At 49.6% G+C, this 26978-nt stretch overlaps 4 protein-coding genes across 4 annotated transcripts; 2 read left to right on the plus strand and 2 right to left on the minus strand.

Annotated features, from left to right (window-relative positions):
* Positions 1-631: 631 nt before the first annotated feature.
* Positions 632-3521, plus strand: LOC112873773 (serine/threonine-protein kinase D6PK-like). Its single transcript, XM_025936821.1, has 2 exons — positions 632-1898; positions 2621-3521. Exons 1-2 carry the CDS (start codon positions 871-873, stop codon positions 3504-3506), a joined length of 1914 nt encoding a protein of 637 aa, XP_025792606.1. The 5' UTR covers positions 632-870; the 3' UTR covers positions 3507-3521.
* On the minus strand, positions 3519-5166 carry LOC112873774 (protein BRANCHLESS TRICHOME). Its single transcript, XM_025936822.1, has one exon. It carries the CDS (start codon positions 4864-4866, stop codon positions 3931-3933), a length of 936 nt encoding a protein of 311 aa, XP_025792607.1. The 5' UTR covers positions 4867-5166; the 3' UTR covers positions 3519-3930.
* A 2601-nt stretch (positions 5167-7767) lies between these two features.
* On the minus strand, positions 7768-11882 carry LOC112873731 (nitrate regulatory gene2 protein-like). Its single transcript, XM_025936770.1, has 4 exons — positions 10640-11882; positions 10326-10513; positions 8994-9217; positions 7768-8902 (listed from the first exon to the last, which is right to left on the minus strand). The coding sequence occupies exons 1-4, from the start codon at positions 11775-11777 to the stop codon at positions 8104-8106; spliced, it is 2349 nt and encodes a 782-aa protein (XP_025792555.1). The 5' UTR covers positions 11778-11882; the 3' UTR covers positions 7768-8103.
* Positions 11883-20584: 8702 nt separating this feature from the next.
* LOC112876292 (ethylene-responsive transcription factor ERF105-like) lies at positions 20585-21718 on the plus strand. Its single transcript, XM_025940370.1, has one exon. It carries the CDS (start codon positions 20669-20671, stop codon positions 21491-21493), a length of 825 nt encoding a protein of 274 aa, XP_025796155.1. The 5' UTR covers positions 20585-20668; the 3' UTR covers positions 21494-21718.
* Positions 21719-26978: the final 5260 nt, after the last annotated feature.

Below are 26978 nucleotides of genomic sequence, written 5' to 3' on the forward strand. Positions count from 1 at the left end.
CATTACCTTTTCTCCTATTGATGATGGTCATAAGGAATGTATTTTCTCCCTCTGCTTTGGCTGGTTTCAATAGTTTAGGGTTTTGAACACGCCCAACTTCCTGTGTTGTTTAACTTTTATTACGATTTACTGTATCATTTGTAGATAAACAACCATTCAGGTGATATAAACAAATCCTTTAGAAATAGTCAACAACTAGGTTGCAAGTGAAATGTTCCCACTTGTTTCCGAGAAAAGATTTAGACACGAGGACCTATAATCTAAACTCCAAGTAAATTTGAAAATCAAATAGATCGTACACCAATTGCTTAGTATCTCCTATGAAACCTTCAGAAATAGTCATGATTTCCACTTGTTTCCTAAGCAAGATTAGATATTGGGACCTAGATTTCAAGTTTCCATAAAAGAAACTGAAGTAAATCCTACAGACCTACACCAATTCCTTACCACGGAGACGGAGTACCTGCCATGCGTCGTGGCAGGCGGTTCCAGATTTCCTTTTAATCCAGCACGCGGGCCTACAGATTTGATTGCAAAGCGCGGCCCACCAAACCAAACGCGCTACCCTGTAACGGTAATATAACGTTGGGGTCGCAAATCAAACAGCGAAATCTCAGCAGCGGAAGACGCCGCCGAGCCTGCCGTAGCGAGCGAGGGACAGCGCCAGTACTGCCCTGCTCTGCCCCTCTGCCGGCTCTGTGTCTTCCTCCTCGGCCGGTCACCGTCCCTTCCGCCGAGAGAGAACACGCGCCCTCTCTCTCCTCTGCAACGACCTGCCCCTGTCCTTTCCCTCCCCACCACTGCCCCTCCTGTCACCTCCCCAACCTCTTTTGTCCGTTACATCGCACTCAAGAAGCTGCCCACGCCGCAATGCAGCCGCCGTCACGCTCACAGCACGCCAAGCACCACCCAGGAGCGGCGACGCACACGCGCTCCCGCACCCGGGTGCTGGAGGCGCACCTGGATCCCGGATCCGACCCTGAGTACCAGGATTTCCAGTTCCGCTTCGTCCCCGAGATGTTCGAGCTCCAGATGGGCGGCGTCGGCAGCGGCGGCGGGGGGAGGAATGGCGACGGCAAGGTGGCGGAGAAGGTTCTTGAGTTCGAGTTCGACAAGGTCCGGATCAGCATTGCGTCCAGCGACGACGAGGCGGACGGAGACGCGCCGCCCAGGAGCTCCTTCTCCGGGGCGAGCCACCCGCCGGAGCCGGTGGACGATATGGAGACCGTCTTCGTCGCCGTCGACGGCCGCGACAAGCCGGCACCGAAGCCGGTCGTCTCGTGGGACGCGTCCCCGCCGCCCAGCAGCGCGGCGAGCCCGCACAGCAGCATCGACAGCTCCGGCGCCGCGGCCACGGTGACCAGCGTCGCGCCGAGCTGCACCGTCACCAGCCGGAGCGCCAAGACCAGCGTCAGCAGCAGCGCGGCCAGCGACGGCAGCGGCTGGAGCAACGGCGCAGCCTCCGGCGCCGGCGGGAGCGCCGGGAAGCCGCACAAGGGCGGGGACCCCCGGTGGAAGGCGATCCTCGCGGCGCGCGCGCGGGACGGGCCCCTCGCGATGGGCAGCTTCCGGCTGCTGCGGCGGCTCGGGTGCGGCGACATCGGGACGGTGTACCTGTCCGAGCTCAGCGGCGCAGGCAACGGCGGCGCGGCGAGGCCATGCTGGTTCGCGATGAAGGTGATGGACAAGGCATCGCTGGAGAGCCGGCGGAAGCTGAGCCGCGCGGAGACGGAGCGGGAGATCCTGCAGCTGCTGGACCACCCGTTCCTGCCAACCCTGTACGCGCACTTCGAGACCGACAGGTTCGCCTGCCTCGTCATGGAGTTCTGCCCCGGCGGCGACCTCCACGCGCTCCGGCAGCGCCAGCCCGGCAAGCACTTCCCAGAGCACGCGGCGAGGTACTCATCCAAGTCCTGTTTGATTCTTTGTTTGCTTCAGACTAATATTGTTTGGAATTGCAAAAGGTTCTGTGCTGTTTACGGCCTCAATTATCACAGTTCACAGAGAGATATGTCCATTGTTGCATTTCAGCCAAGAGTTCTGCACTGCAAGAACCTTACAACATTGCCATAGTTATGCAGTTGCAGTGTTGTTGGTTAATTTTTGCTTAATAGTTCTCTGAATTCTGAAAATAATGTGTATGCACTGACATGACTACATGAGTATATATCGCGGAAGCTAGGGATTTGTCTGCCAGCTTCCTCCATCTGTAGAGTTGCAGTTTATTTCTGCTAGTGCTGGACTGCTAGTTAAAGTTGATGCTAGTTAAATTGCTACTATCTTGTTTCCCCCCAATCTATCATGCTGTAGAACTAGATTCCTGAATTAGCATAGTTTAATGTCTCTAGATTCCTAGATTAGGATAGTCGCAATGTTGAATGTCTCTTTTGGACATTTTCATCATTGTGTCCTAAGCAGTCTTGAATGTGTACACAGCATGCAAGCTTCAGGTAATTATTCTGTTTCCGAGTCTGAAACTCTGACAGACTGATGGCTGCCCTACCTCTTTTCCTAAGCTAAAGGTTACTGGTTCAGATTGCCAAAACGTTCTGCTAAATCATGGTTGAATTGCACCAAAATCAGTGTGTTTTGAGGTGTATGAATCTTATCAATTTTGCAGGTTCTACGCCGCCGAAGTGCTTCTTGCGCTGGAGTACCTGCACATGCTTGGAGTGGTCTACAGAGACCTGAAGCCGGAGAACGTCCTCGTCAGGGAGGACGGCCACATCATGCTCTCCGACTTCGACCTCTCCCTCCGTTGTGCTGTCTCGCCGACGCTGGTGCGATCCTCCCTGAATCCCGATCCCAGGAACGCCCAGACCTGCGCCCAGCCCGCCTGCATCCAGCCCACATGCTTCATGCCCAAGCTCTTCAGCCAGAGGAGCAAGAAGAGCGGCGGCACCGCCAAGAAATCCAAGGGCGCCGAGCCCAGGCAGCAGCAGGCGTCAGCCGGCCTGCCCGAGCTCGTCGTCGAGCCGACCGGCGCGCGGTCGATGTCGTTCGTGGGGACGCACGAGTACCTGGCCCCCGAGATCATCAAGGGCGAGGGCCACGGCAGCGCGGTGGACTGGTGGACGTTCGGCATCTTCCTGCACGAGCTCATGTACGGCAAGACGCCGTTCAAGGGGCAGACGAACCGCGCCACGCTGTTCAACGTCGTCGGCCAGCATCTCAAGTTCCCGGACTGCCCCGGGACGAGCAACGCCAGCAGGGACCTGATCAAGGGCCTGCTGGCCAAGGAGCCCCAGAGCCGGCTCGGCGTCAAGAGGGGCGCCGCCGAAATCAAGCAGCACCCCTTCTTCGAGGGCGTCAACTGGGCGCTCATCCGGTGCAGCACCCCGCCCGGCGTGCCCAGGGCCGTGGAGCCCGCCGCGGTGGCGATGCCGGTGCCGGCGCCGGCGAAGCCCGCGCCGGTGGAGAAGGTGGAGATCAACAGCAGCAGCAAGAGGATGGCAGGAGCCGGCGTCGAGTCCGGAGGGAAGTTCCTAGACTTTGAGTTCTTTTAGGAAATTAGGAAGCTTTAACGAACAATACTTGTGGTTCCAGAAGTAGGTGTAGTTGCATAGTGGAGTGGTAGCATTTTGGCCAGTGGTATGTCTGACTGGTTTCAGTTCTATGTTGCATTACCTCACTCTGTTGTTAGAGATCCATGCCATGGTACTAGTTACTTGCTAGGAGTAGCCAACAAGAGTAAGCTGTGATGTTTGAGCAGTCCAAGAACGATATCCATCATGTTTCTTGCCATGATTTATACAAAGTTCTATTAGTAGATTACATGATTAGCACCATAATTCACCGTTAATAGGCCAAAGCATTCTGTACCAAAATGCGAGAATGCCCAGAAGATGAGATAAAAAAAAAAGAAAAAAAAAGCAGAGCAAAAACAGAGGCGGCACCACCACCTTACATACTGCATTAGACGTTAGTACACTAGACGACCAGGTTCTCTGATGCGCCGACGAGCTCCATGCCAGCGGCGGGGTTCCGGTGCCGCATGAGGACGCGCAGCTGCGCCCGCTGGCACTCGAGGTTGGACACCAGGTCCGCCCTCTCCTCGCGCGGCCGCACGCGCACCGCCTTGGGGAACTCGACGAACCCCTTGATCCCCCTCCGGATGTGCGGGTTCTCGCCGCCGCCGGCCTCGCGCCGGTGCAGTTGACTCCGGCTCGGGCTCTCTTGACCGTGTTGACTCCGGCTCGGGCTCTGTTGACCGTGTTGACTCGTCGGGCTTGCCTTGCCGTTCGGGCTGCAGCTGCTCTTGTGGTTGTCGCTGGCGGAGGTGGTCGTATGGAGCACGGCGACGGCGTCGTCGATCTCCCTCAGCTTCTCCTCCACCGCTGCCCTCGCGTCGGCGAGCTTCATCTGCACCCGCTCCTCGCGCCAGAGTTCCGCGACACGCAGCATGCGCCGCTCCTCCTCGACGCCCTCCAGCGCGCGCTCCGCCTCCTCGCGCGCGGCGCCGGCCTCCTCCCGCAGCGCGCGGCACTCGGCCTCCGCGGCCTCGCCCCGCCGCCGCTCCTCGGCGAGCTCCGCCGCCAGCGCCTCGCTCAGCGCCTCAGCCTTGCGCCGCATGCGCCGCTCGAACTCCAGCTCCGCCCGCAGCCCCCTGATGCGCGCCACGCAGAGCTCCAGCTCCGACGACATGGCGCCGTACCCCTGGTCGAGCTCCACCGCCTCTTCGCTGCCGCCGTCCTCGGGCACGACGATCATAGGCGAATCGAGATTCTCGGTTTGGTGAGGTGGGCGCGGGGAGGAGGAGAGGTGGATGATGCCGCGCGGGGAGTAGTGGGGGTTGTGATAAAGCTTCCAAGGGGGAGGGCAGCGCGAGCCGGCGCCATGATTGGGTGCCACTCGCACCGACGCCATCTTTCCGAGTTCGGGATCCAGTATTTTACCCCGGCCTAGTACTCGAGGGTGGGACTCGCGGAGGCAAAGCGCATGGCATGGCCCCAAGGTCACCAGCCTCCTCCAAGCTTCGTCTTTGTGAGCTGTAAAAGGGAGCAGGACTGTAGGAGGAGGGGGAGTTGGTCACGTCTCGCGCTCACATGCATGGATCCCGACCTCGACGCCGCCATCATGGTGGTTCATGATCCTCGCCGCCTTTTCTTGGCGCAGGCTGCTTATCATTCCGTCTCCCTGCTCATCGGTCGGCATACCGATGCGGCGGCGACGCTGGCACTGTGGGCGTAGGAATCATGTGCGCGCCATGGCTTTTCGGTGAGGCGAGCATGCCACGCCACGCAATCGCGTCGCGTCGCATCCTTGCAAAAGCTAGCGCCGGCCCTGCCGCTCGAGTGCTCGCGCGATGGACGCACGCCAAGGGCTCTCCAGGGAAGATGCTCATCCTGAGCCATCTCTCTGCTGGTAGTGCTAGTGCTGGACAGTGTCATTGTTGCCCCAGTCGTGGCGGCACCATTAATTGTGTCTTTGCTTGATGGCTGCCCCCAGTTATCTGCTTTTTTTTTAAGAAAAGAAAGGTTCCCATTGAGGTACTCAGTTATAGTCAGTACATGAGGGACTGCAGTGCTGCACTGCATCGGTCATCAAGACTGCTTGGAATCGATGTCTGCATCTGCTGCCAAGGCTATAGCACCTGCATCGCGCAGCTTCCAACTCTGCCGTACCATAACATCATGTCCGGATCCAACGGCCGGCCTCGTGCGACGCAGTAAGGCCTTGTCCAACGGCAAGAGCTAGCTCTAGGCCAGTAACGAGGAGCTCGGCACAGTGCCGGCAGGTGCTTGGGCGAGCGTGCCTGTGAGAGGGGAAGTCATCGGCCAGCGTGCGAGATAGGCGAGAAGTGAAGCGCTAGCGCGCCCTGTTCATCAATTAAAAAATTCCATGAGCTGGTTTAGAGCCAGCCGTTGGAGGGGGCCTAATAGCGTGCGCGTCGACACGGACGGGACAGCATGCAAGTACTGACGACGCAACGGGCGCTGGATCGGTATCATTCGTACACCGTGATATCAATCAATGGCGCTGCACCCGACAACACAGAGTGCAGTGTGAAAGAAAAAAAAAGGCGACTGTATGCACCGTGACATCTGTGACTCTGTGAGTATGCGGTCGGGAGGTCTTTCAAAAAAAAAAAAGGAGTATGCGTTCGAGAGAGAAGAGCAGAGGGGCCTGTGTAGATGGGCCGTCCGTTCATCTATTTCTTTCAGTGTCTGAAACGGGCCAGCAATGCCCGTCTGTGCTGTTGTGCGACCCGGACCGGACGCCTCGCAAAGGTTTGAGCATCGGTGGCTTTCAGCCCACAACCTGAGATTTGTTTGGCCCTTTGATTGTCCGGTTGCGGCGGCCAACCAAAAAGTGATGGCCCAGTGCAGATTGGGCTTACCTACCAGTATACCTGATCCAAATCCAGGTCTGCCAACTCAATTCATGTTGACATTTAGATTCACAGACAGAAGCACCTTCGTCCTTCTATACACTGTAGTCCTCATCTACTCCATCAGAAATGCAGAATTAGCTAAAATTGCTCTGTGGCGGATGCACCTTTCTCTCTTCTCATTAACAATATATGCTGGCAGCGCCGGATCTTTCTTCCAAAAGAAAAGGAAATGCAGATCTCCGCAGCTGCGTAAGCCTTGCTGCTCATCAATTACAGTAGTACTTCTGCCCCATCCCGTGAGGACCACAGCTCTCTCATCGATGGCTCTGCAGTCCATCATACATAGTTACATACTGCTACTCACTTCACAACTCTAGACATCATCTAACAATATCTTCATCACTCCAGTAAGTTACAGAAGAACAAACAGCAGCAGCTGAGGCCTGATGCGAGGTTGCCAGCTCTTCTTACCCTTGGCTCCACTACCACTAGTAATAGAAGCTACTGTCCCTGCAGAGGTGCCGTAGCAGCACTGTGAAAGCTAGGCGGCCCTACTTGTGAAAGGCGATCTACACGATAGATCACTCTTTAGTCTTTATTCCCGGATTCTCGATCCAGCACGAATGCATTTTGGACCCTTCCTCAACCACCCCCTAGAACTAGAGCATTACCAAAATCACCCCCGATCACCGAGCAACTTGAACCGGAAGGTGTCAAGCACGCATGTTGCGGCCATGCCCTGGACCCTGGCCATTTTCCTCCCGTCGATTCCGTCCTGCTATCTATGCGCTATCAATTCCAACGGTGTGGTGTGTGCATCATGCATGTCCTGGACCCGTCAATGCCAACTAATTTTTCATGCCACGGAGGCGCCCATCAAAAGGGACGGCTGGCTTTGCCCAGCGCGGCCGGATAGGTCCAAACGCCAGCCTTGCTTTGCCGCTCCTCTTCTTCTTCACCGTGTCGCTGGAGAGGAGGGCGAGCAGTGATTGCGGCGGACAGGGTGGGGGCATGGCGGCCGCAGCTGGTGACTCGCGGCCTGCCCCTTGATCCCCCGTCAAGGCCATCATAACCTGGCCGCATTAGCGCTAGAGACACCCAAAAGGCGGGCACGGATGCTGCATAATCTCGAAGTTTTTCCAGGCTGGTTCGAAGCAAACCCGTAGGATCGGCGTGCCAAGGCGCGAGAGATGTGGGTGTTGCCTGCACACCCTGGATCGTGATGAGCGGGCACCGGACAGCAAGGGCGGCACGGCAACGACAACGGCAGAGACGAACAGATGGGATGGTCCAACAGGGGACAGGAGGGAACCAAGGCAGATGCCAGCCAGCCCTCCAGACAGGCAGAAGATCCACAGAAGGCATCGCCCGCCTTCCGATTCAGAGTTCAGACCCTAGAAAATTTGAACACTTCAAACAACACTGGAAGGATATGAAGAAAGCAGTGCGCTTGTTAGATAGAAGCACAGGCTTGATTCAACACTAGAGTGCAAGGTGACCACAATGTCTGTACATTATATATCTCACCCTCGCACTTCCCAGGAAAGGGCGAGACGAGACCCAACAAATCCTGGGCAAAATCACATTATCTACAACCGAAAACGATCCCGACAACGGCAAAACATCCAGGGAGCCTTCTACTATATCTCATCCACTAATTTCAGCTATATATATATGTTGCATCTTCCCTATATAATGAACTACTAAATCACCCAGAAAAAAGAGGCACGCGGATGGTCTCTTGGTAATTCTGATGGGGGCGCAGGGTTCTACCGCACCGACCCAGCTCGGCGGCACACAACATCGAGAGCTTCGACCACTGTCGCTGAGAAACCAGCTATGGCTTGGAATATCCCTGGCAGGCCTGTTTGTATGTTGTTTAGCGTCATTGACCGGGTGACCTCGACGGCCTTAGCGTACCTTGTCATCTCATCCTCCACCTTCCGACGGCATTGGGCGATCTCAGTTTTCTTCTCAGCAAGAGGATCACGGGCATCGTACGCGTGGCTCTCAATGCCATCGCGCCCGCTGCCAGGAAGGCCGAGGCCAACCATTGAGTAGGATTGGTAATACTTCTTCTCGATGGACCTGAGCGAGTTGGTTTTCTTTTCTAGCTCCTTTGAGTACGTCTCTGCACGCTTCTTGATCTTCATTTCCTCTGCCTGCTTAGTGTAGATGACATGGACAACATTCACGAAGCTCTTGATGGCCTCTGAAGCCACAGCATCTGGAAGCCGGTCTAGCGCTTGCTTCCACTCGTCACAGAAGCTGGTGAGTTCACGTGAGATCATCGAGGCATGAGCTTCTTGTGGGGCAGTGTTATCCACTTGGCAGAGTGTGAGCTTCAGCCAGCCATATAAGGCACGGATGTAGTCACGTTGATACTTGATAAGGCGGTTGAAGTTTGAGTGCCATGCCGCCACAGCAGCCTCAAGATCACGAGTTGCGAGCCTGTGAAGGTCAGATGTTGACTCAGCCATGGAATTGTCCACCAGACCACGGACTTGCTGAACAATCTCATTTTGGATCTCATGGAAATGGTTCATTGACCTCCACATACCCAATAGCCTGCATGTTAAAATTCCAAAACAGTTAAGTACTTCTGAGCAGCAGCACAAGATCTGGAATTAGGGATGTAGGGAATGGAAATAAGACTTACGCAAAGCAAAGCTGAACAAGCTGTGGTGCAAGCTCATTGTCACGGACTCTAACAATTGCTGAGGATGTAGTGGTGGCAGCCTGTGAGGTAACTATGATCAGAGATTGCAGCTTGTTTATAGAGGCCTTGGTCTTGTCCAGCTTAGCACTATCCCTCCCTCTATATTCCAGGCTCTGTAGAGTAGATAGCTTTTTCTCATGTTCAATCTTCACACTCTCCCTTGCCTGCATTGATTAAAATTGATATATATGTTAGATACTGGCTCAATAAACTGCCCTGTGAACATAAGAATTTTAAGTGCAATGGTTTTGACACTAAAGATACATTCCAACATTGTGGGATTCATCAATCTAAATAGTATAGTGCAGATGCAAGAAGCTTTAAAGTCGCAGATTGTGATACCCATCAAATTTGTTACACTAAAGACAAAGATACACTAAATCTAACTTTGGCATCATGGGTATATATTAGGTCTACTAAAAGACAATTTCTTGAGGATCTAAACCTTCATAACATAATCTCAAGGACAAGAGTATTTTAGTGAAAAGATAGAGCAAATCAAGGGAAGGGAATGCAAAGGGGAGTCAATTGCCATGTAACAAGCATTCGTGGTTGCTGCTTTTTCTCAAAGTAGTGAAAATTATTGAGCAAATGCTCTGAGTGTTCCAAAGTGGGAAAATGCATGACCTCCCTAAAGACACTTTATGCAACAGAATCAGATTCTCCTTTCATATTTTCTGAACCAAAGGTTCAAATATGGAGAAGTTCATGGCTTCACGCTATCAAATGGAAAATACAATCTCTAGTTATTTCTTTTGGTAAGATTCATTTCACTTTTGTAGCACAGCCCTAATCAAGTGATGGAGCTATTTTCTTGGCAAAAAGGTTAAAATTAGCTTCAGTTATGCTCTTGGTCTTTGACTGATTGATAGCCCTATGCTACCATGCCAGGGTCAAATTTTTTTTCAGGAGCAAAGATGTAGACCTTGCAAATCTTATACAAGCACCATATGTGCACTTCATTGCTAGAATAAAGGTGGATGCTAGAATGTGACAGTTTAGGCTTTGAGCTCACAGAGTTTGCATTGCTCCATGCGCATGTGGAATGTTGTAACTTATCCCCTACAATAGCACTATCCTCTAAGTATTGCAGGTGCACCATTTTCAAGTGGAGACAAGCTGAATAGTTTCGAGATGTTTCACCGACAGGAAATGATTGAGACATCTAATACTTTGTCACAATCATCTCAATTTCAGTGCTATGCCAGTGCTTGCTGCTAAGTACAACAACTGTCAATATCCAAGTAACCATCAACCGAGGACCAAAATTACCTTGACCTCCTCGTAGAGCTTCTTCTCCCAAGCTAAAAGGCGTTCCAGAGTGGATCCATGGCTCTTCCCTTCCATTGACTCCATCTCCAGTGCATTGGTGTCCAACTTGTATCGTACAGCCAATGGTGGCTTAGACGTCCATGTCGACGACAATGCAGATAGCACACTGTTGGAGTGGTACACCGTCTCTGTGAAAGAAGAAATTAATTAGCAAACTATATCACAAATGATCACATATTCAGTGAAATCATAAAGCACAATGACAATCTGAATCAGAGTTTCGTTTTTGAGCCACATTTTGTGCATTGTCATACTTTTGAGCTGCCTGAAGTTGCGGTCGAGCTGTGCGCGGCTGGCCTCCAGGAGCTCGGACACATCGTTGCCGGCCTCGGCCGCCCTGACGAAGTACTCCTCAATGGCCGCCACGATTTCGGCGAGAGTGCGATGTCGCACCACCATCCGCATCTCGGTCGCCGCCGTGACTGTGGAGGAGTCGCCAGCTTCCGACCTCTCATCCCTCCTCAGAGGCAACGGTACGGCGGCGTACTCCGAGGGTGCCGTCCCGCCGTACTCCGATCTGGCCACGAACCCGCATTCCGATCTGGCGGCGAACCCGCACTCCGATCTATTCCCCATCTCTCCCTCCTCCGATCTGGTCTCCGACGTGGTCGTGGAGGCGTAATGCTCGTCGTCGTCCTCCCATCCGCCGCAATGCATCCCCTCTGGTTCATGGTCCACCTCGCCATCGTCGTCGTCGTCGACCTCGTCTTCCTCCTTGAGGTTGTAGGGGTGTTGGTGGTGGAGGTAGGCCCGCGCCTTCACTTCCTCATCGAGTTCGCGGAGGCGGTTAGCCTCCTCGAGCTCAGCCATGCGGCGGTCGAAGAACTCGGAGTTCGGCGGCGACGGCGGGTAGAAGTTCTCCCACTCCCACGCGGAGGAGGAGGAAGGCGTCCCCACCGGCGGCTGCTTGCGAAAGGACGACCGCGCGGGGCTGGCCACGCTGGAGTCCGACAGGATGTGCGGCACCCTGAGCCGCCGCGGGCGTGGAGCCCTCACCGGCGCAGGCTGGGCCGCCGCCATCGCCGCCGCAGCCTGCGGCTGCTGCTGCGGCGGCGGGTGCGGATGCTGGGCTAGCGGCGTCGGGGGCGGGAGCGATGACGACGCGGCCGTGGACGGCGGCGGCGTGGGGAGCGCGCGGGCGGCGCCGGCTGCGGGCGGCGGCGCGGCGGCGGAGAGGAGGACGGGCGCGGTGTGGTGGGAGACGGCGAGCGACGGGTGCCCCTGCGCGAAGCGCGAGAGCGCCGCTGCCGTGATGCGGAGGGAGCGGAGGTAGTCGGCGTGCGCGGAGGCCAGCAGCTGGCGCGCCGCCACCGCGTCCTTCATGTGGCGGCGGCGCTCCTTGCAGCGCCGCACCGTGTCCTCCTGCTCCACCTTGGACGCCGCGCACCCCATCACGGCACGAGATCGGCGAGCCCTGCCTTGCCTGCTCCGACCTTCCTTCCTCTCCTCGTCCCTCAGCTCGTGTTCCCCACTTCTTCCCCACCCCAGTGAGAGAGCGTGAGGAGTGTGAGTGGGAGTGAGCGGCTTCTTTGCTTCTTTCTACGCTGCACTGCGCAGTTCGATAATTTTTTTATGGAAGGGGGGCCCTTCTCTTCTCCGCTTTCTTCTTCCTGGCCCCCTGGCCCGACTAGCCGTGTGGCGTGGGCCCACAGGGAGGGACTCTGGTTTCTTCGTAGCAGCAGCATCACAAGCGATTAAGAACTCAAATAAGCTGTCAAGTGATGCGTCGCCTCGCCTTATTAAACGCTGCTTCTGGCAAGCAAGGATACAGGAGCATAGCTCCATTTTGCTGGCACGATTACCGAGGTTGCAAAAGATTGTGGATAAGCGCAATATTTCTGGAGCAATTTTCCCGGCACTTTTTCGTTTGGTACACCATTTTTCACCAAATCAAACAACAGCCATGCACTCCAGGCCAAACTGCAGCAGCAGCCGACCATTGTGCCAAGAAATTACCGCTAGCCGTCGTTGCTATTTCCATGAAACCGTGGTGCAGGTGGTGGATGCACTGCAACCAACATAGTGCCGTTTTGGGTGATGTGGTGTCCTGACTTCTGAAGAGCGAAGAGCAACCATTCCAACCAAAAATGAACAAAACACAAAGGGGATTTTAATACAATCATGGTGCTTACAGTTTCAGGCCCCGTTCGTTTCCTCCGGAATGGCCCGGAACGAGGTCCGTTCCGGACGGATTGATCTCACCCGGTTTTGAATCCGGCCCATAGCAAAATGGCCGTTCGGTTGAGGTTTGGTTCCGGACGGATTGATCTGGTCTGGTTTGAATCCGGCTCATTTCTTATGCTCCGAGACCCGAATTTGTTCCCCACCTCTTAAGGTCAGGAACGGAAACAACCGGATCAAGGGAACACCTTGGGTTCACTTATTCCTGTCCCGGAATAATTTCTGGACCTATTTCAATCCGTAACAAACGAACGAGGCCTCAGACGGGATCCAATCCGGTCCCTCCGATGAGCAATGCTAACAATGTGGTTTGCGACGACTGCAGACTTGCAGTGTCAGCATACTGTCATCTGTCAGAAAAAATAACAGAGCATCAACGTGAGCTTCGCTTGGAGCTTTACCACTCAGCAGACCTAACCAAAAGCCAGATCCTGTCCTCACCACACGATGACACGATCGGACGTGTCCTCAGCGCATAAAAAAACCGTCAACGACGGAAGAAAGCAGTCGACAGCGTACGGGCATCGCGCCGAGGACGGCCTACCTAAAACTAAACCAACCCTCTGCAGCTTCCCGCTTTCTTTTGGGTCACTTGGTGGTAGTGGTAATTGTATATTTATATCTTCCCCATGTTCAAACTGGCCTGGCCTGGGAAACTGCCATGGTAATGTAACGGCCGGAGCTGGGGTGGTGGATGGAACTGCGCAAGTGGCCACACTTGGGAGCACGATCTTGGTCGGTTCCGTTCTTTAATCGCCGTGTCGGCGGCCTGGAAACTGTAAAAAGCTCGGGGGGGTGAAGTGAAGGTGAACGGCCGTGGGGAAGAGGCACCGGCCGCGCCCGCGCGCACGGCGGCGAGGCTTCACCTCGGAGGGCTGCACCTGCACGCGCCCAGACAGACCACGTGTGTGTGACGCCGCCCTTTACGCGCGACGGGTCTTTCCGTGCGCGTTCTTACTTCCTGATGACTCGGCTCGGCGGTCGCTGCCCAGCCACGCCCTATCCTACTCCTCCGCCGCCGCCCGTCTGCTGTCTCCTTGTGCTTTTTCTCCCCTTGTCCACCGTCTCCTCTGGCATCCTCCCCCGTCGGAGTTCGCGGTCACGCTCGCGCACCCCCGGCGGCCCTGCATCATGCATGCGTGCCCTTTTCCTGCTTCTTTCCGTTCCATCCTTTCGAAAAGATACACACATATAGCGTGCTTCCTTTTGCGACAAGCTATCGCAGCTTTTAGCTCGAGTGTATGTGTATCCATCCATGCAATATATATGGCGTCTAGTATAAATCCGCTTTACGTTACAAAGCGACGATGCTGCGTGTAGTACGCCGAGGAGAGGAGGAAAAAAAAGGGGCGTACGCGGTGGGCGAGGCAGATGGGACGGAAGCTACCTCGGTGGTTTCAGGGTGGGTGCTGTACTCTTGCCTACCGGAAAATGGAGTACATGCTGGAGCTCGGAGATATTCTCCGTCCATCATAAAGTGCAGGGGAAAAAACAAAATGAAATCTTAGGCCAGATTCCCGGGCGGGGGGGGGGGGGGGGGGGGGTGTTGGGTTTATTTGGGTCGAATGGGAGAGAAAGGAAACGTTAGCAGGCCTGATCGGGCTTGACGCTTTTTAGTACGAGGCCAAGCCCAGGCCCAGGAACATCACATTTTTATTTTGAAAACAATTCTTTTCATCTCCCTAAACTTTGGATCGAGTCCGCGTTTCCTTCCTAGACAATAAAATCATCCGTGTGGACTCCTCAGGCTTACGATACCGGACACGTGACCTCCCTCGCTGTTTTCCTAGGTGGTTTTTCTATTTTTCTTTTATATTTATTTCGGCTGAATCTTCGAAAAATTATAGTAAATCACAGAAAAAACATAAAATGAAAAATCCATTTTTTATTCCACATGAGTAGATCTATATAATGAACATATGATATGGTATAATTTAGTACAAAGTTTTTGCTATAATTTTAGATATATACTTTTCTGTAATTAATTCATAACTATAGTTTCCTTATCCAATTATGGTGAAATTTTTATGGTGAGCTAATCATTACATGTTTAATCTGTAGTAAAATTTTTATTTTTATTGGATCACGTATGCTTGAGTTATAGATTTGTCTAGGTTTATCTATAGATTTATCTAGGTTTATATAGATAAACCTATAAATCAGTCATACATGATCCAACGAGCATAAAATTTTTACTACAGCTCAAGCATACAACGATTATTCCACCATAAATATTTCATCATAATTGGACTACGGAAACTGCAGCTATAAATTAATTATAGAAAAATATATATCTAAAGCTACACCAAAAATTTTGTACTAAATCATACCATATCATATATTCACTACATAGATCTACTCATGTGGATCCCAACAAAATTAGATTTTCTATTTTATGATTTTTTTGTGAATTACTATGATTTTTTAAAGATTCAGCCAAAATAAACATAAAAGAAAAATAGAAAAACCACCTAAGAAAACAGCGAGGGAAGTTACGTGTCCGGTACCGTAAGTCCGAGAAATCTAGACGGACGGTTTTATTATGCAGAGAGAAAATACGGACTCAGTCCAAAGTTCAGGGAGGTAAAAAGGGAAGGAACAGCATATTTGGTCTCGCATAAATGGCCCACGAACAGCAGCGTATCGCTATTCAGAGAGGTTTACGAGTCAGAATCTTATTTTTCTTGTTTCAAAGCAAGCAGTCACCTCAAAATTTTATGTTCAGGTGTGCAATCTTTTAGACCCCGACGTTTTCGTTCTTCATGCTGATGGAGACATTGCGCGCGGTGGTTTTTCTTGTCCATGATCCCTGCCGTGGCACGTAATGACGTAACAGACTAACAGTAATACACACTTTTCGCCTACTGACTGAAAGAGCCAGCACACGGTTATTCCGCGCGCGCGATTTGTAGCCCAGAAGAAGCTGCCGAACGAAACAGACTGAGGCCACACAGCACAATCGAACAAAAGAGACACGAGTGTGATATTCTCGCGCGGAGCACGTCTTTGCATGCGCGAGACTGTTGTGAAAGGTCGCTCGGGAAAGAGACGACGAGAAGTGCCGATGTGCATGCATGGCAACAATCTTCCCGTTTGTCTTTTGCCGAAATTTATTTGCTTGGCGGTTAGATTGAGAAGAATGGGAATAGCTAGCGATCTTCCTACTTGACTAGTTGTTGCCCTAACCACCCGTCATGGGCAGCGCCAAGAGGGAAGTCTTGGTCCTGGTGTGGTGATGGAGCACCGAGCGATAGAGGATGAACACGCTATACCATCTTGAGAAGGACATCAAGGGGTGCCCTCTTTTCAAGGAGCACGTGCTATCTTACAATTATACTAAGTTAAAGAATTCCTATGCGATGCGGCGGAGAAAAAAATAGTAAATCTCATAAAATTCAAAGCACCAAGATATCAATGCGGTAAGCCTAATCATCACTGACAACTATAGTTATTGGCTCTATTCATTTTTCTAAAAAGAATCCACTTTTTCTATTTTGAAAAAAAATAGCGTCAAGTAACCCCTAATACTTGCTCATTAACTATTTACCTATGCTGTTATAAAAAGTAACCTAAAGTAACCCGCAAATACGTATCTAAATTATTCACATAAAGTGTTACAATTTTTTTTAAATGTTCGCATAATTTCCATTTAAATTGCCTACACTTGATATTATTAAAACTAACCTAAAGTGGTATCTAAACTAAGTATTCCGTACATAGTATGCTTTTAAGTTACTCATTTATGCCACTATTACTATGCATATGAAATAACTAACTGAAAAACGTGCATGATGCATTCATGAAGATCATGTATACATCAATACATGTATGTAGAGAGCGATGAGCATATCAATTTTCATGGCTTAGCAATGTAAAATGAAAAGGCATATGGATGTATTGGTAACCAATGTTTAGTACAACCAAATAAAGATTACATAATACATATATGCTAATTGTGTGAGAGCAAACATAAGCACACTTCAGCAGCTGCAAGTCCTAAATTTATCCATAATTTATGATATCTACAACTATTTTTAAAGTGATGTCTTTTTGAATTACTAGCCCGTGCACAATCACATAATGATACTTGATAGGCTACTGAACAAAAAGTAAGTCCTTTTCTGAGAAAGACACCAGAAAGGTGTCTCATATCTGATTCGTATCAAGAAAAATAATTGGTGGTAAAAAAAGGATAACTTGACACAAAAACGACATAAAGAAAATAAAAAACATTGAAGAGCTCTCTGGTCGTCTTCTTTATTCAATTGTTCGTCATCCACTGGAGCTTAAAAAAAGCACTACAAAGCCAGCAAGAAAAAGGGATACCTGCAAACACCAACACCCACAAAGCTTTAAAGACTGCAAAAATCACTCCCTGCTTACAACGAGATCTAGTAAACACTAAAAGAATATCGGCTGGGGAACACCCCAACCGCAAAAAAAAGAAATTTTCACTTAGTGCTGTTTGTTTATAACTACAAAATCCGAGAGAGTACCTGACGATGGTCGTCATTCATATAAACATCAACCTACATTTCTAAATAAAAAAAAGAGATAGCAATGTAACTATATTATCCGTCTCTGAGTTTCCATGTGCGCTGCGAATGTACGTTTTTGTAAAAATGAAAGAACTTAAGGGATTGTCTCGTTGAAAGACGACTGACCCTAGAGTGCTTTGTCTTTCAGATACTGATAGGTCTATAGTATATGCCGTGATTAGGCAGGGCGCAATCGGGTCCAACACACCATAATAAAATCCTGCCTCTAGCTAGACTACTGACTAGGCCGTCAAATTTCCAACTTCACTTTATTCCATGGCCACAAAATTAGCCTCTAGCTACTAGCTGCTGAGTAGAAGCGGCACTGGTCGTAGTCGATCAGGTTGGGTAGCTTCAGAATGTTCAAAGATCCAAGTCTACCATCAGTTTAAAAATATATATTCCTCCCTAAAGATGTGATTAGCCATATAAAACAACGGTAGATTCGATCAATAATTATAATCAGGTCATCAGTTAGCCTGAGCCTCAGTCAAACAAGGGCCGGGCTTTTTTTATTTTATTCTTACTTTGACAGTTTGACCACTCCCTTGTCACTCACCTGGATCGCTTGCCCCGGCCCAGCCGCTGCTGCCTCGTGCATTTTCCGCTTCCGGCCACTCCACTTCTGCCGCTTGCTTTGACGCCGTGGACTTGTCCGTGGACGGCAAGAGGGTAGGACGTGCCTAGCTGGCTGGCTGCCCCGAATTTTTTGCACTTTGATCCTTTTTCTAAATTTTTTTACGTTTGGATCTCTAGATGATATAAACTCATGTTTGGACCGTGTCAGTGGTACGAGTGACGGTGCCAAGACATGTTAGCTCGGCGCCGTGAGTTATGCTGCCGACCCACAAGATTCAGAGTTGAGTTTACGTCGCCCAGAAGTTCAAACATGATTTTTTTTCAAAAAAAACAAATTACCAAAAGTATGGGCTGGCTGCGTGCAAGCATGAACCAACGGGCATACCGGGGAGACGGACGGCGTTGAAACGTGGACTCGCTACAGCCACGCCGCTGCTTGACGCGATCATGTCGTTGGTTGAAGTCCGGTAACGATACACCAAGTGGGCATGAAGTAACTGTGCATTGTAAAGAACAGCAACATTGTTAAGAAAAAAGAGAAGAAGAGAAATAAAAATAACTCGGCATCATCTGGATCGGAGCTGATTTTGAACGAAAGCCTTTTGCCGATTACTGTTGTTGGCAGAACACCAGCAGTGGTACGGCGTATGAAGGTGCACTGAAGTTTCCCGCTAGCGAACAGCTTTTTAACCTCTCAAAAACACCAAAGAAACGTGACCATTCACTGTTATGCAAAAATTGGTGGATGATGGTTTATATGCCACTAGATGTGAGGATGACACATGGAACCTAGCTAGGTCTATATACCACCACTAGTGGTTCCATACCCCCTATAGTCCCGGTTATGGAACTGGGACTATGAATTCGGAATTAAGGATCTGGATCATTAGTTCCGGTTTCCACACCTACACAACACCTACACAGCACATGTGATTCTACTTGATATGCTTTCCTTTTAAAATAACACGTAGAACCCCCTTTAGTCCCGGTTGATAGCACCAACTGGGACTAATGGGTCCTTTAGTTCGGGTTGGTGTTACCGATCAGGATTAAATGGTGACCCTTTGATCCCGGTTGGTAACACCACCAACTAGGACTAAAGGTCCCTCCCGACCTCTAACCGTTGGACGCGGGACAATACCATCATTAGTCGCGGGTCCAACCCGGCCGGAACTAAAGGGGGGATGAAAGGCCTGTTCTGTACTTAGTGCACGCTCCATCAATACTGCGTATGGAAATGGAACCATGAAATTGTTCAGTAGGATATGTAGTGGCTTGAGAGTCAGTTGATGATGGTTTTCCCCCCTTTAGCTACAAGTCTAACCAGCTTGTTTGGTTTGAAGAATGGAACGTGGTGACCTCTCCATCTCGTCGCATTCACAAGCACTTGGTTTGCTAATAATGTGGAACGTTTTTCACCAAAAGCATGGGATGTAAGACCTCAGACGTTAAGAGGAGGGTCTAATAATTAAGCTTGTAGAACTAACACAAAGACTCAGCTAAAATTATCAAAAGAGAAAAAAAAACTAGCCAAGTTCTACCTGGACAGTCCCTTTATGCTGTACTTGAACTTGAGTAGTAGATTGATAGATTCCTAGTAGCAACTAGCAAGTAGGAGTAACCAACTGAATTGAAAGCTCGCGGCTGGTTACACGCAGCGACATGACGTCCGAATGGGCGAGGAAGCTTGCCGCAGGGGTACATTTCCCCCGGGGCTCATGCCGAGAATACCAAGTTGCCCAGTTGCAGGGGCGTTGTTGGTTGCCCCTTCTCTGAATCTGCTCCATGCCGCGCGCAAGGCAAGTTGCATTGGTCCGTCGGGACGTGTCGCTTTACGTGTCACCCATGCACGTGCACATCGGCCTCCCTTTTTTTTAATGTATTCCCTCTTCATGTTCACGGAGAAGAACTTGTTACTTGTTTCTGAGTTCTTTGAACCCAACACTTCGTTGGCTGTTGATCGATCGATTGTATCACGTGGAGAACATGCCCCTTGAGCAACCAAGGGTCTGTCAGGACAACTAATGTTGTTTCCATGATCCGAAAGCTAGCATTCTTCAAATGTTAAAATGTACTTCCTCCATCTGGATTATAAGACGTATCCTGGTTTCATCGGCGCAAAGCATTTTGAAATCATAAGCATTTTCCAATACGAATGTAACAATGCTAGTTTTGTGTCAAAGTTGTGTTTGTAATAGTTCTTGTTATAATAGTAAATTCATATCATTGTTAAATATTATGTCTTATTTTCTTGTGATTGTATGAACTACATAGATAGATAATGAGATTGTGTGAAAGTGACATTGATATTTTGCTATTCTTTGTAGTGAAGTGTATGCATCATTGTTACATTTTTTAGATGAAATACTTAGCTAGAATTGAATGAATTTACTACAAAATAGATGCTAAAGATAAGAAAAAAGATGCAGGATGAACTGTTTAATTCTCTATTTTACTAATACTTTGTATTTATTTGTATGAGCGATAAATTTAAAATATGTTAGTCTATATAATCAAATAATATGTTATTTATGCTATTATTAATAGATTTGATGGGTACCCGAAACCGAATACAACGCGTATAAGATTCTATCCGCCGGACTTCGCTGGGCTTCGCAGGTACAGCTAGAGTTTAACGTACGGGACGCATGGAGGGAGGCATGGAAATGGAGCAATCAAATTTAGAGCGGTCGCCGTCATCCTCGGAAGTCGGACCGGGACCGCTTCCCCGCCAGGTCTACCGGTAAGCGACAAGCCACGACCACCCTGTCCTCCCCTGCTTCGCGCGGCGCTCCAGGAAGCCTCCTCGAACCACCGTGATGTCACCTTATCCCATCACTCACCCCCTCGCTATATAGGCCATACGTGCGGCCGCATACCAGTACACCACTCGGACGACGCACGCACGCCGTGCCCGCAGGTCTCCGTCTCCGGCCTTCTCCTCACCTCATCTCGAGTCTCGCAGCTCGACTCGGCCGCGCGCCAATGGCCTTGCTGCGCGAGCACCTCGACCTCATCCGCGCCCACCTCCTCGACGACCGCCACGACCACGACGACGCCGTCAGCTCCGAGGACTACTCGGCGTCGTCGCCCTCGCCCTCGCCGCCGGCCGGGCGGAGGCCGCTGCCGGCGCTCTCCGTCGCGCTGCCCCCGAGGTCGGCGGTCGCCCTGCAGCAGCAGCAGCAGCTGTGGGCGGCGCCTCCGCCGCCGCAGATCATTCACCAGCAGGAGCAGAGCTGCTACTGCCCGGAAGCCGAGGAGGACGACTTCCGGCGGTACCGCGGCGTGCGGCAGCGGCCGTGGGGCAAGTACGCGGCGGAGATCCGGGACCCGGCGCGGAAGGGCGCGCGCGTGTGGCTGGGCACCTACGACACCGCCGTGGAGGCCGCGCGCGCCTATGACCGCGCCGCGTTCCGCCTGCGCGGCTCCAAGGCCATCCTCAACTTCCCCAACGAGGTCGCCTTCGGCACCGCCGCCCGGTGGGGGCCGCCGCCGCCTCCTGCCGCCGCTCCCTGCTATCCCACCGCCGCCTCTGGTAGCAAGAGGGCGAGGTCGCCGGAGCGGGCGCTGCAAGAACAGGGCGCGGGGTGCATGGTGATCAGGGAGGTGAAGAGGGAGCGGGTGCAGGAGCCCGCCGCGAGCTGCGGTTGGGACGGCGGCGTGGCCGTGGCGCCGACGGCAGCGAGCGGAGTCGCGGACTTCTTCTGGGAGGAGGAGGAGCTGCTCAAGGGGACGATCTGCAGCCTGCCGCCGCTCTCGCCGCTGTCGCCGTACCCGCAGCTGGCCTTCCCGCAGGTCTCCGTCAGCTGACACATCGAAGCATGCGGCTGATCCATCATCGTCCATCTGTGCCTAAGCATGGCGAAGGGTGCTTGGTCTCTTAATGAACTGATGAGTTAGTGTTAATCCACTTTGAAAAGTTCTTTGACATGTTACCAGCTACCAGGAGTATAACTCCACCAAATATTCTTTCGTTCGTTGTCTATTCAAGTACCTTAATCCAAACGATAAGTAAATTAATGTTCTTCGCGGAGGTGCAAGTCAAATTATGCATGTGAAATTACGATTCATCCATCAGTTCATGCATGTACCTCTCGGAGGTGAGCGCACGCACTTGAAAGCTAAAAGGCATCAGTCGATCGGACCCAGATGATTAAATGCTTTTGCAGATCGATCGATCTTGGCTTAATTACAAGTTCTAGTTACAGCTATCTCAATAGTCAGTCAGCGTGCCGTCTCAAGGTATATGGTGGCAATCTAAAGTACACGAATGTCACTAGAACCAGGCAAGGTAGTCCGCTCAAATAGTGCGGGTAGCTAGCTTTTTATATTAACAGTTGGTATTATTTTTATCTCAAAAATTAATTTATTTTAATAATTTTATTTTGTTGTTTCAATACAATGTAAATTTCTAGACCACCAAATTTATAACACCAAAGTAAATTAAGATCAAAGTAGCGTCATTTGTTAATAAAGGCTATTAGATTATCATAAAATTTAGTAGTGTATGTTCTTTTAGATTTTTCAATTAGTGTGGTAATTTCTAAACCCTCTAATATTTAAAACTTATTTATATTTATTTGGTGTACTCATCGACTTTCTTGTCTACGTGCTTTATTTTTCTCAAATATTGTATAGTCTAAATTCGTATATAATTGATCAATAGATCTACTTTGTAGTTCATATATTTATAAGGACAATGAGGCTTCATCAAATTTCAAGATCTTATCAACCTAGTCTCTCAAAGTGTTTATAAGTATTTACGTAAAAAAAACTTAGATATTGTAGGATCCTAAATTTTGCTCATCACTGAACCACCAACAGTTTTGCAAGCTATGTTTTACCCACCGGCTGTCTAAATAGCATAATGTAGTGGATCCATATCTTCATCAATTTCTTGTCATTTCTTAAGGTTGCGGTTGCATGGATACATCTGATGTCTATTGGTTATGCTTTTCCTGTCCCCTAATTATGCTTTGCAACAATTAAATGTTGTCTAATCTTTAATTTTTTGATGAAGTGTATACTAAATGCAGCTCGTTGCAAGCATGTTTGCTATGACTATGAAGAACATAGGCCAAGCTCAGCTTCTAGATTTTCATACTGATCCACAACATTGTAGCTTCATCGTGTGTGGCTCCTCAGCCGCGCCTTGCCTAAAGTTTGCCTGATAATAACTAATACGTCGTATTGCCAAAGCGACTCTCGTATCCTTCCCGCTCTCATGTCACCGGCATCATGGTACTCCTTAATTAAGCTTCCATAAGTTGTTGCACCATGGCCAGTAGCCTGCCCTCCTACCGGACTGCTAATTCTTCCCTTCTCTAGCGCCAGCACCCTCCTCCTTTCTCCTTTTGTTAATGTTAAGCTTGCACAAACTGCAAAAGCAAGCTGTGTTGCTACCTCTGGCTCTATTCCTTCCATGCTATAGTCCGTAAGTTTCTTGGATTATAGATGCTGACATATTCGACCTCACCCTTCCTAGCTTCCTCTGTGATGTGATCAGATTCTCTCCTAACAAAACAACCCACTGCTTCATTCAGGTTGCACCAACGATTGATCTGTCTCCCGTTCTGCACTGCTTGACACGCACCTTTTAGTCACCACTGAGTGTAGGCAGGATACGGCCAGTGTAATTGGCCTCGCTCCCTGGATCCACCGATGAAGACATCGTCAGTCATTGCCCATGTGAGTTAGGAGTCGCATTTTCATGGCGTTGGCTAGGCGTCGGTCTCAGCCAGTGCAGATATTCTAGAGTATGAACCGATTGCTCCCGATGCCTAGACCATGTTGCAAGCGGCAGCTGCATGCAGCTTGGGCGTGCTTGATCATGTGGCTTCAGTGTGGCTCCCGTCATCCGACTCCCTGCTATCACAACTCCTGCTATACGATGACGCAAAGGGTAGAATTGGATAGAGATCCATATTTTGTACATTTTACACGTACAATATTGCGTATGGACCCTTGAGGCTTTGAGAGATCGGACCAAAATACACTCTTTGAATAATGTGCTAATTATTTTTTATTCTCAATTTACATGTGTATAATTATTAGTCGTATTTAACCTAGACTCCTTAAGTTAGTCTAAACCATACGTTAGTCTAAACCACTAGATCTTCATAAAATCCTACAATGTATATTCTTCCTTTTTTTGATTAATGCGATAATTTCCACGGTATCCGCCTGATCGTATTCAACCTGAGGTGGCCCACACAAATAGCACTATCAAATTATCAATTGTCAATTGACTTTGCGATGGAGGCCAAAAGCTGTATAAGTGGTCTGCAAGCCATGTCGTGCTCCCTTCTCCGCATATGAAATGCGATAATCTTGAGCCACAGGTGCTCTGAATTCTCATATAACTCAAAAATTGTTTGAATGTATTTATTGTACACTTAAGATTGTGCTAATTGATCCCTCCATCACTATTGTCAGCGCTTAAGCATCTACTGGAATAATTGACCTGGCCCCATTGCCGCAAGATGCACTACACACATCTTCAAGGTGTTACTGCACTCTACGTTGAACTCAAGCTAATGATCCATACATAGTTGATGATCACCGCCTCATATATATCCTATGCCAGGCGCATAGTGTGGGACCGCCCTTCTTTGTGAAGTGTTTAGACGGCAGGGCAGAGAGTCATGATTGGCTTTGAAAAGCTTGGTGTTAGCAAGAAGAGAATATTGAGAGGCTCCGTAAAATTGATTCTTAGACTCCCTGCCGTTCATCCTTCTCGGCGACTTGCGTCAGCCAAGTATCCAAGACAAACTGGATACATATCGTATCGTGCCTGACTCGCATTGACCTCACATCGATAACGATGGACATGAGACATAACTCAGCAACTCATACGGCAATCACGACACCAGCATAGATATGAGGAGACTACTGTGGCATCTCAGGCTCGTTGCAACTTCGCGAAGCGAGTCGATTTTGATGACATCCACCACAGAGCTGGTCATCAGGGCTTGATTTGCGCTTGAGTGTTGATTTTCGACGGCATAGATGGATTGGGTCCTCCGGTGCTTCAATTTACACAACCCCACATAGATTATGTTACCAAGTATCCATCAGGGCACCAGGGCTTCAAATTTTGCTCCTGCTTAATCTCCATGGTAATGTCGACACCATTGCCAAATTTTGGTTTGCAGTCCCGGGGCTGCAAGCCTTTTATTTTTGTCCCAAAAAGAAGGCAGCTACGATTGTATGGGCTTACCTTTACTGACATCATGGGTGTCTCAGTTTTCACCATGCATCAGCCAGCACAGGGCTTTTATTTCGTTAATATCTCTATGGATGGAATTTCTATCGATGGCTGTCTGGATCGATTTTTTTGTCGGTCATTGCTGTGCACCGCCAACACTTTCAATTTCTATCATGTTAAAATATGAAGAAGCCAACACTTTCAATTTCTATCATGTTAAAATATGAAGAAATAGAAACATACATGTTCACATTGAAAGAAATTAGATTCTAGAGTAGTATCTCTTATTAGCTGCAGATTTCTCCCTACTATATTTATTAGTAATATTTGTTGTGGGCTCTTTAGGCTAGTTTAGAGCGTTAGATCTTCGTATGTTCTTATCTTTATTTTATTAACGTGGTAATTTGTAGGCCCTCTCAACGAATGTGGTGGTTTCATTTAACACTGTTATATTAATATAATAATAGAAAGATCCTAGAATTGTATCTCTTATTACCTGCAGATTTCTCCCTACTGTATTTATTAGTAGTATTTGTCATGGACTCTTTAGGCTAGTCTAGACCGTTAGATCTTTATAAAATCTAACAGTATATATTTTTCTCTTTTTCGATTAACATGGTAATTTTTAAGCTCTCACGACAAAAGTGGTGGCTTTTTTAACACTATTATATTAACATAATAGATGTTTTTTGTTTGTTTTTTTATAAATTTCAATGACTATATATATATATATCTGATTATGCAAGAAGATTGAAAGTGTTAAGTTATAGTATCATCTTGATGTAATGGCATTAATGAGGTCTAATAAGAGATGTTTGTTTGTTTGTTTTTTATAAATTTCAATGACTATATATATATATATATCTGATTATGCAAGAAGATCGAAAGGGTAGGCTAGGTGCGAATGGGGAAAAGATTAACGGAGGAGAGGACCAGAGGAGCGAGGCATCAGATGCGCGGCCCAGCTGACGTGACTCGTGAGTACCAAAAGCGAGCACGTCAGGTTGCCACCGTGGCTACATGCATGCGAGCTGGGTTCTCGAGTGGCTATAGCTTCCGGCGTAGCCGTCAGGCCGTCGCCGTACCCCGGCCGAGAAGGGAAGGACGCCGAGCCGAAGCTTCCGCGCTAGCTAGCTTGTCGACGTCTGCTGATCGATACGTAACGTGCGAAGTGAATGTTGCGTCCACGCGTCCGTGCCGCGCCGGTCCGCCTTCGAAGCAAACCTGCTAGTAGTAGTAGCTAGCGCCTGCTAGCGACGACGCAGAGGGAGAACCTTCGCCTCCTACGTACGTGCCCTCGCTAGCCAAGGATGTACGGCGTCCAGCAAGCTCACGTGCGTGCAACAGTTCCTTTTCGATCCGTCACATCATCAGCAAGCTCGCACTAATTCTGGTCTTCCGTTTGACGAGCACTCGGTCGTGCACCCGTTTGGTGAAGCTCCGGCTGGCTCCGCCTTCTGTACTGCAGCGCCGTTGAAGCATGCAGGGGCTTGAGCCGGAGAAGCTATAATTTTCAGCTTCACCAGCTTTAGATTCTTTCTATGTTTATTTAAGAAGAGAGAAAAATAGTTTCGGTGAACAGCAGCGCTATAGCACAGAACAAGTGTTACCGTGTTAGAAAAGACCGAGCTACACCGAACGAGCTCTCATTTCGTAGGAACCGATCGACTGATGGCTGGTACGATGTGTTTGCGTGGCGTTTTCAAAATAAAAGACTCCTCATCGTTGTCCCAAAACTGAGGGGCCCCTAATCAGCAATTAGCCCACAAGCCTGATTTGATGCTAAGTGCCGGTTACTTTTTCCTGCCAAAACTGCATTATATTTCGTGTTGATTAAATTGCTTCTATTCCTAGCAACAAGATACCCTACCAATGCGGTCTACGGATTGCTATGGTCGTAGACTTGTCTCCACGTGCAATTAGCTGCTGCTGATTGTTACGCCGTTCAAACTGGTCAACACAGGCCACTGCATGCATGCATGCCTGCGCCAGTGCAATTCCATCTCACGCGTTCGCACTTCCGTGGAAACACACCGCAAAGCCGTAACAAGAAAAACGTTTGCAAGACCAATCATCCACAGGCGTGCG

Source organism: Panicum hallii, chromosome 9 (assembly GCF_002211085.1).
Source record: "Panicum hallii strain FIL2 chromosome 9, PHallii_v3.1, whole genome shotgun sequence".
NCBI classification, from domain to species: Eukaryota; Viridiplantae; Streptophyta; class Magnoliopsida; order Poales; family Poaceae; genus Panicum; species Panicum hallii.

Excerpts from the sequence above, each read along its gene's own strand:
- LOC112873773 (XM_025936821.1), top strand. The coding sequence starts at position 871 with ATGCAGCCGCCGTCACGCTCACAGCACGCCAAGCACCACCCAGGAGCG. Across the intron at positions 1,899-2,620 it reads TTCCCAGAGCACGCGGCGAG|GTTCTACGCCGCCGAAGTGC; the intron begins GTACTCATCCAA and ends TCAATTTTGCAG.
- LOC112873731 (XM_025936770.1), bottom strand. The coding sequence starts at position 11,777 with ATGGGGTGCGCGGCGTCCAAGGTGGAGCAGGAGGACACGGTGCGGCGC. Across the intron at positions 10,514-10,639 it reads CAACTTCAGGCAGCTCAAAA|AGACGGTGTACCACTCCAAC; the intron begins GTATGACAATGC and ends CTTCTTTCACAG. Across the intron at positions 9,218-10,325 it reads AGCTCTACGAGGAGGTCAAG|GCAAGGGAGAGTGTGAAGAT; the intron begins GTAATTTTGGTC and ends TAATCAATGCAG.
- LOC112873774 (XM_025936822.1), bottom strand. The coding sequence starts at position 4,866 with ATGGCGTCGGTGCGAGTGGCACCCAATCATGGCGCCGGCTCGCGCTGC.
- LOC112876292 (XM_025940370.1), top strand. The coding sequence starts at position 20,669 with ATGGCCTTGCTGCGCGAGCACCTCGACCTCATCCGCGCCCACCTCCTC.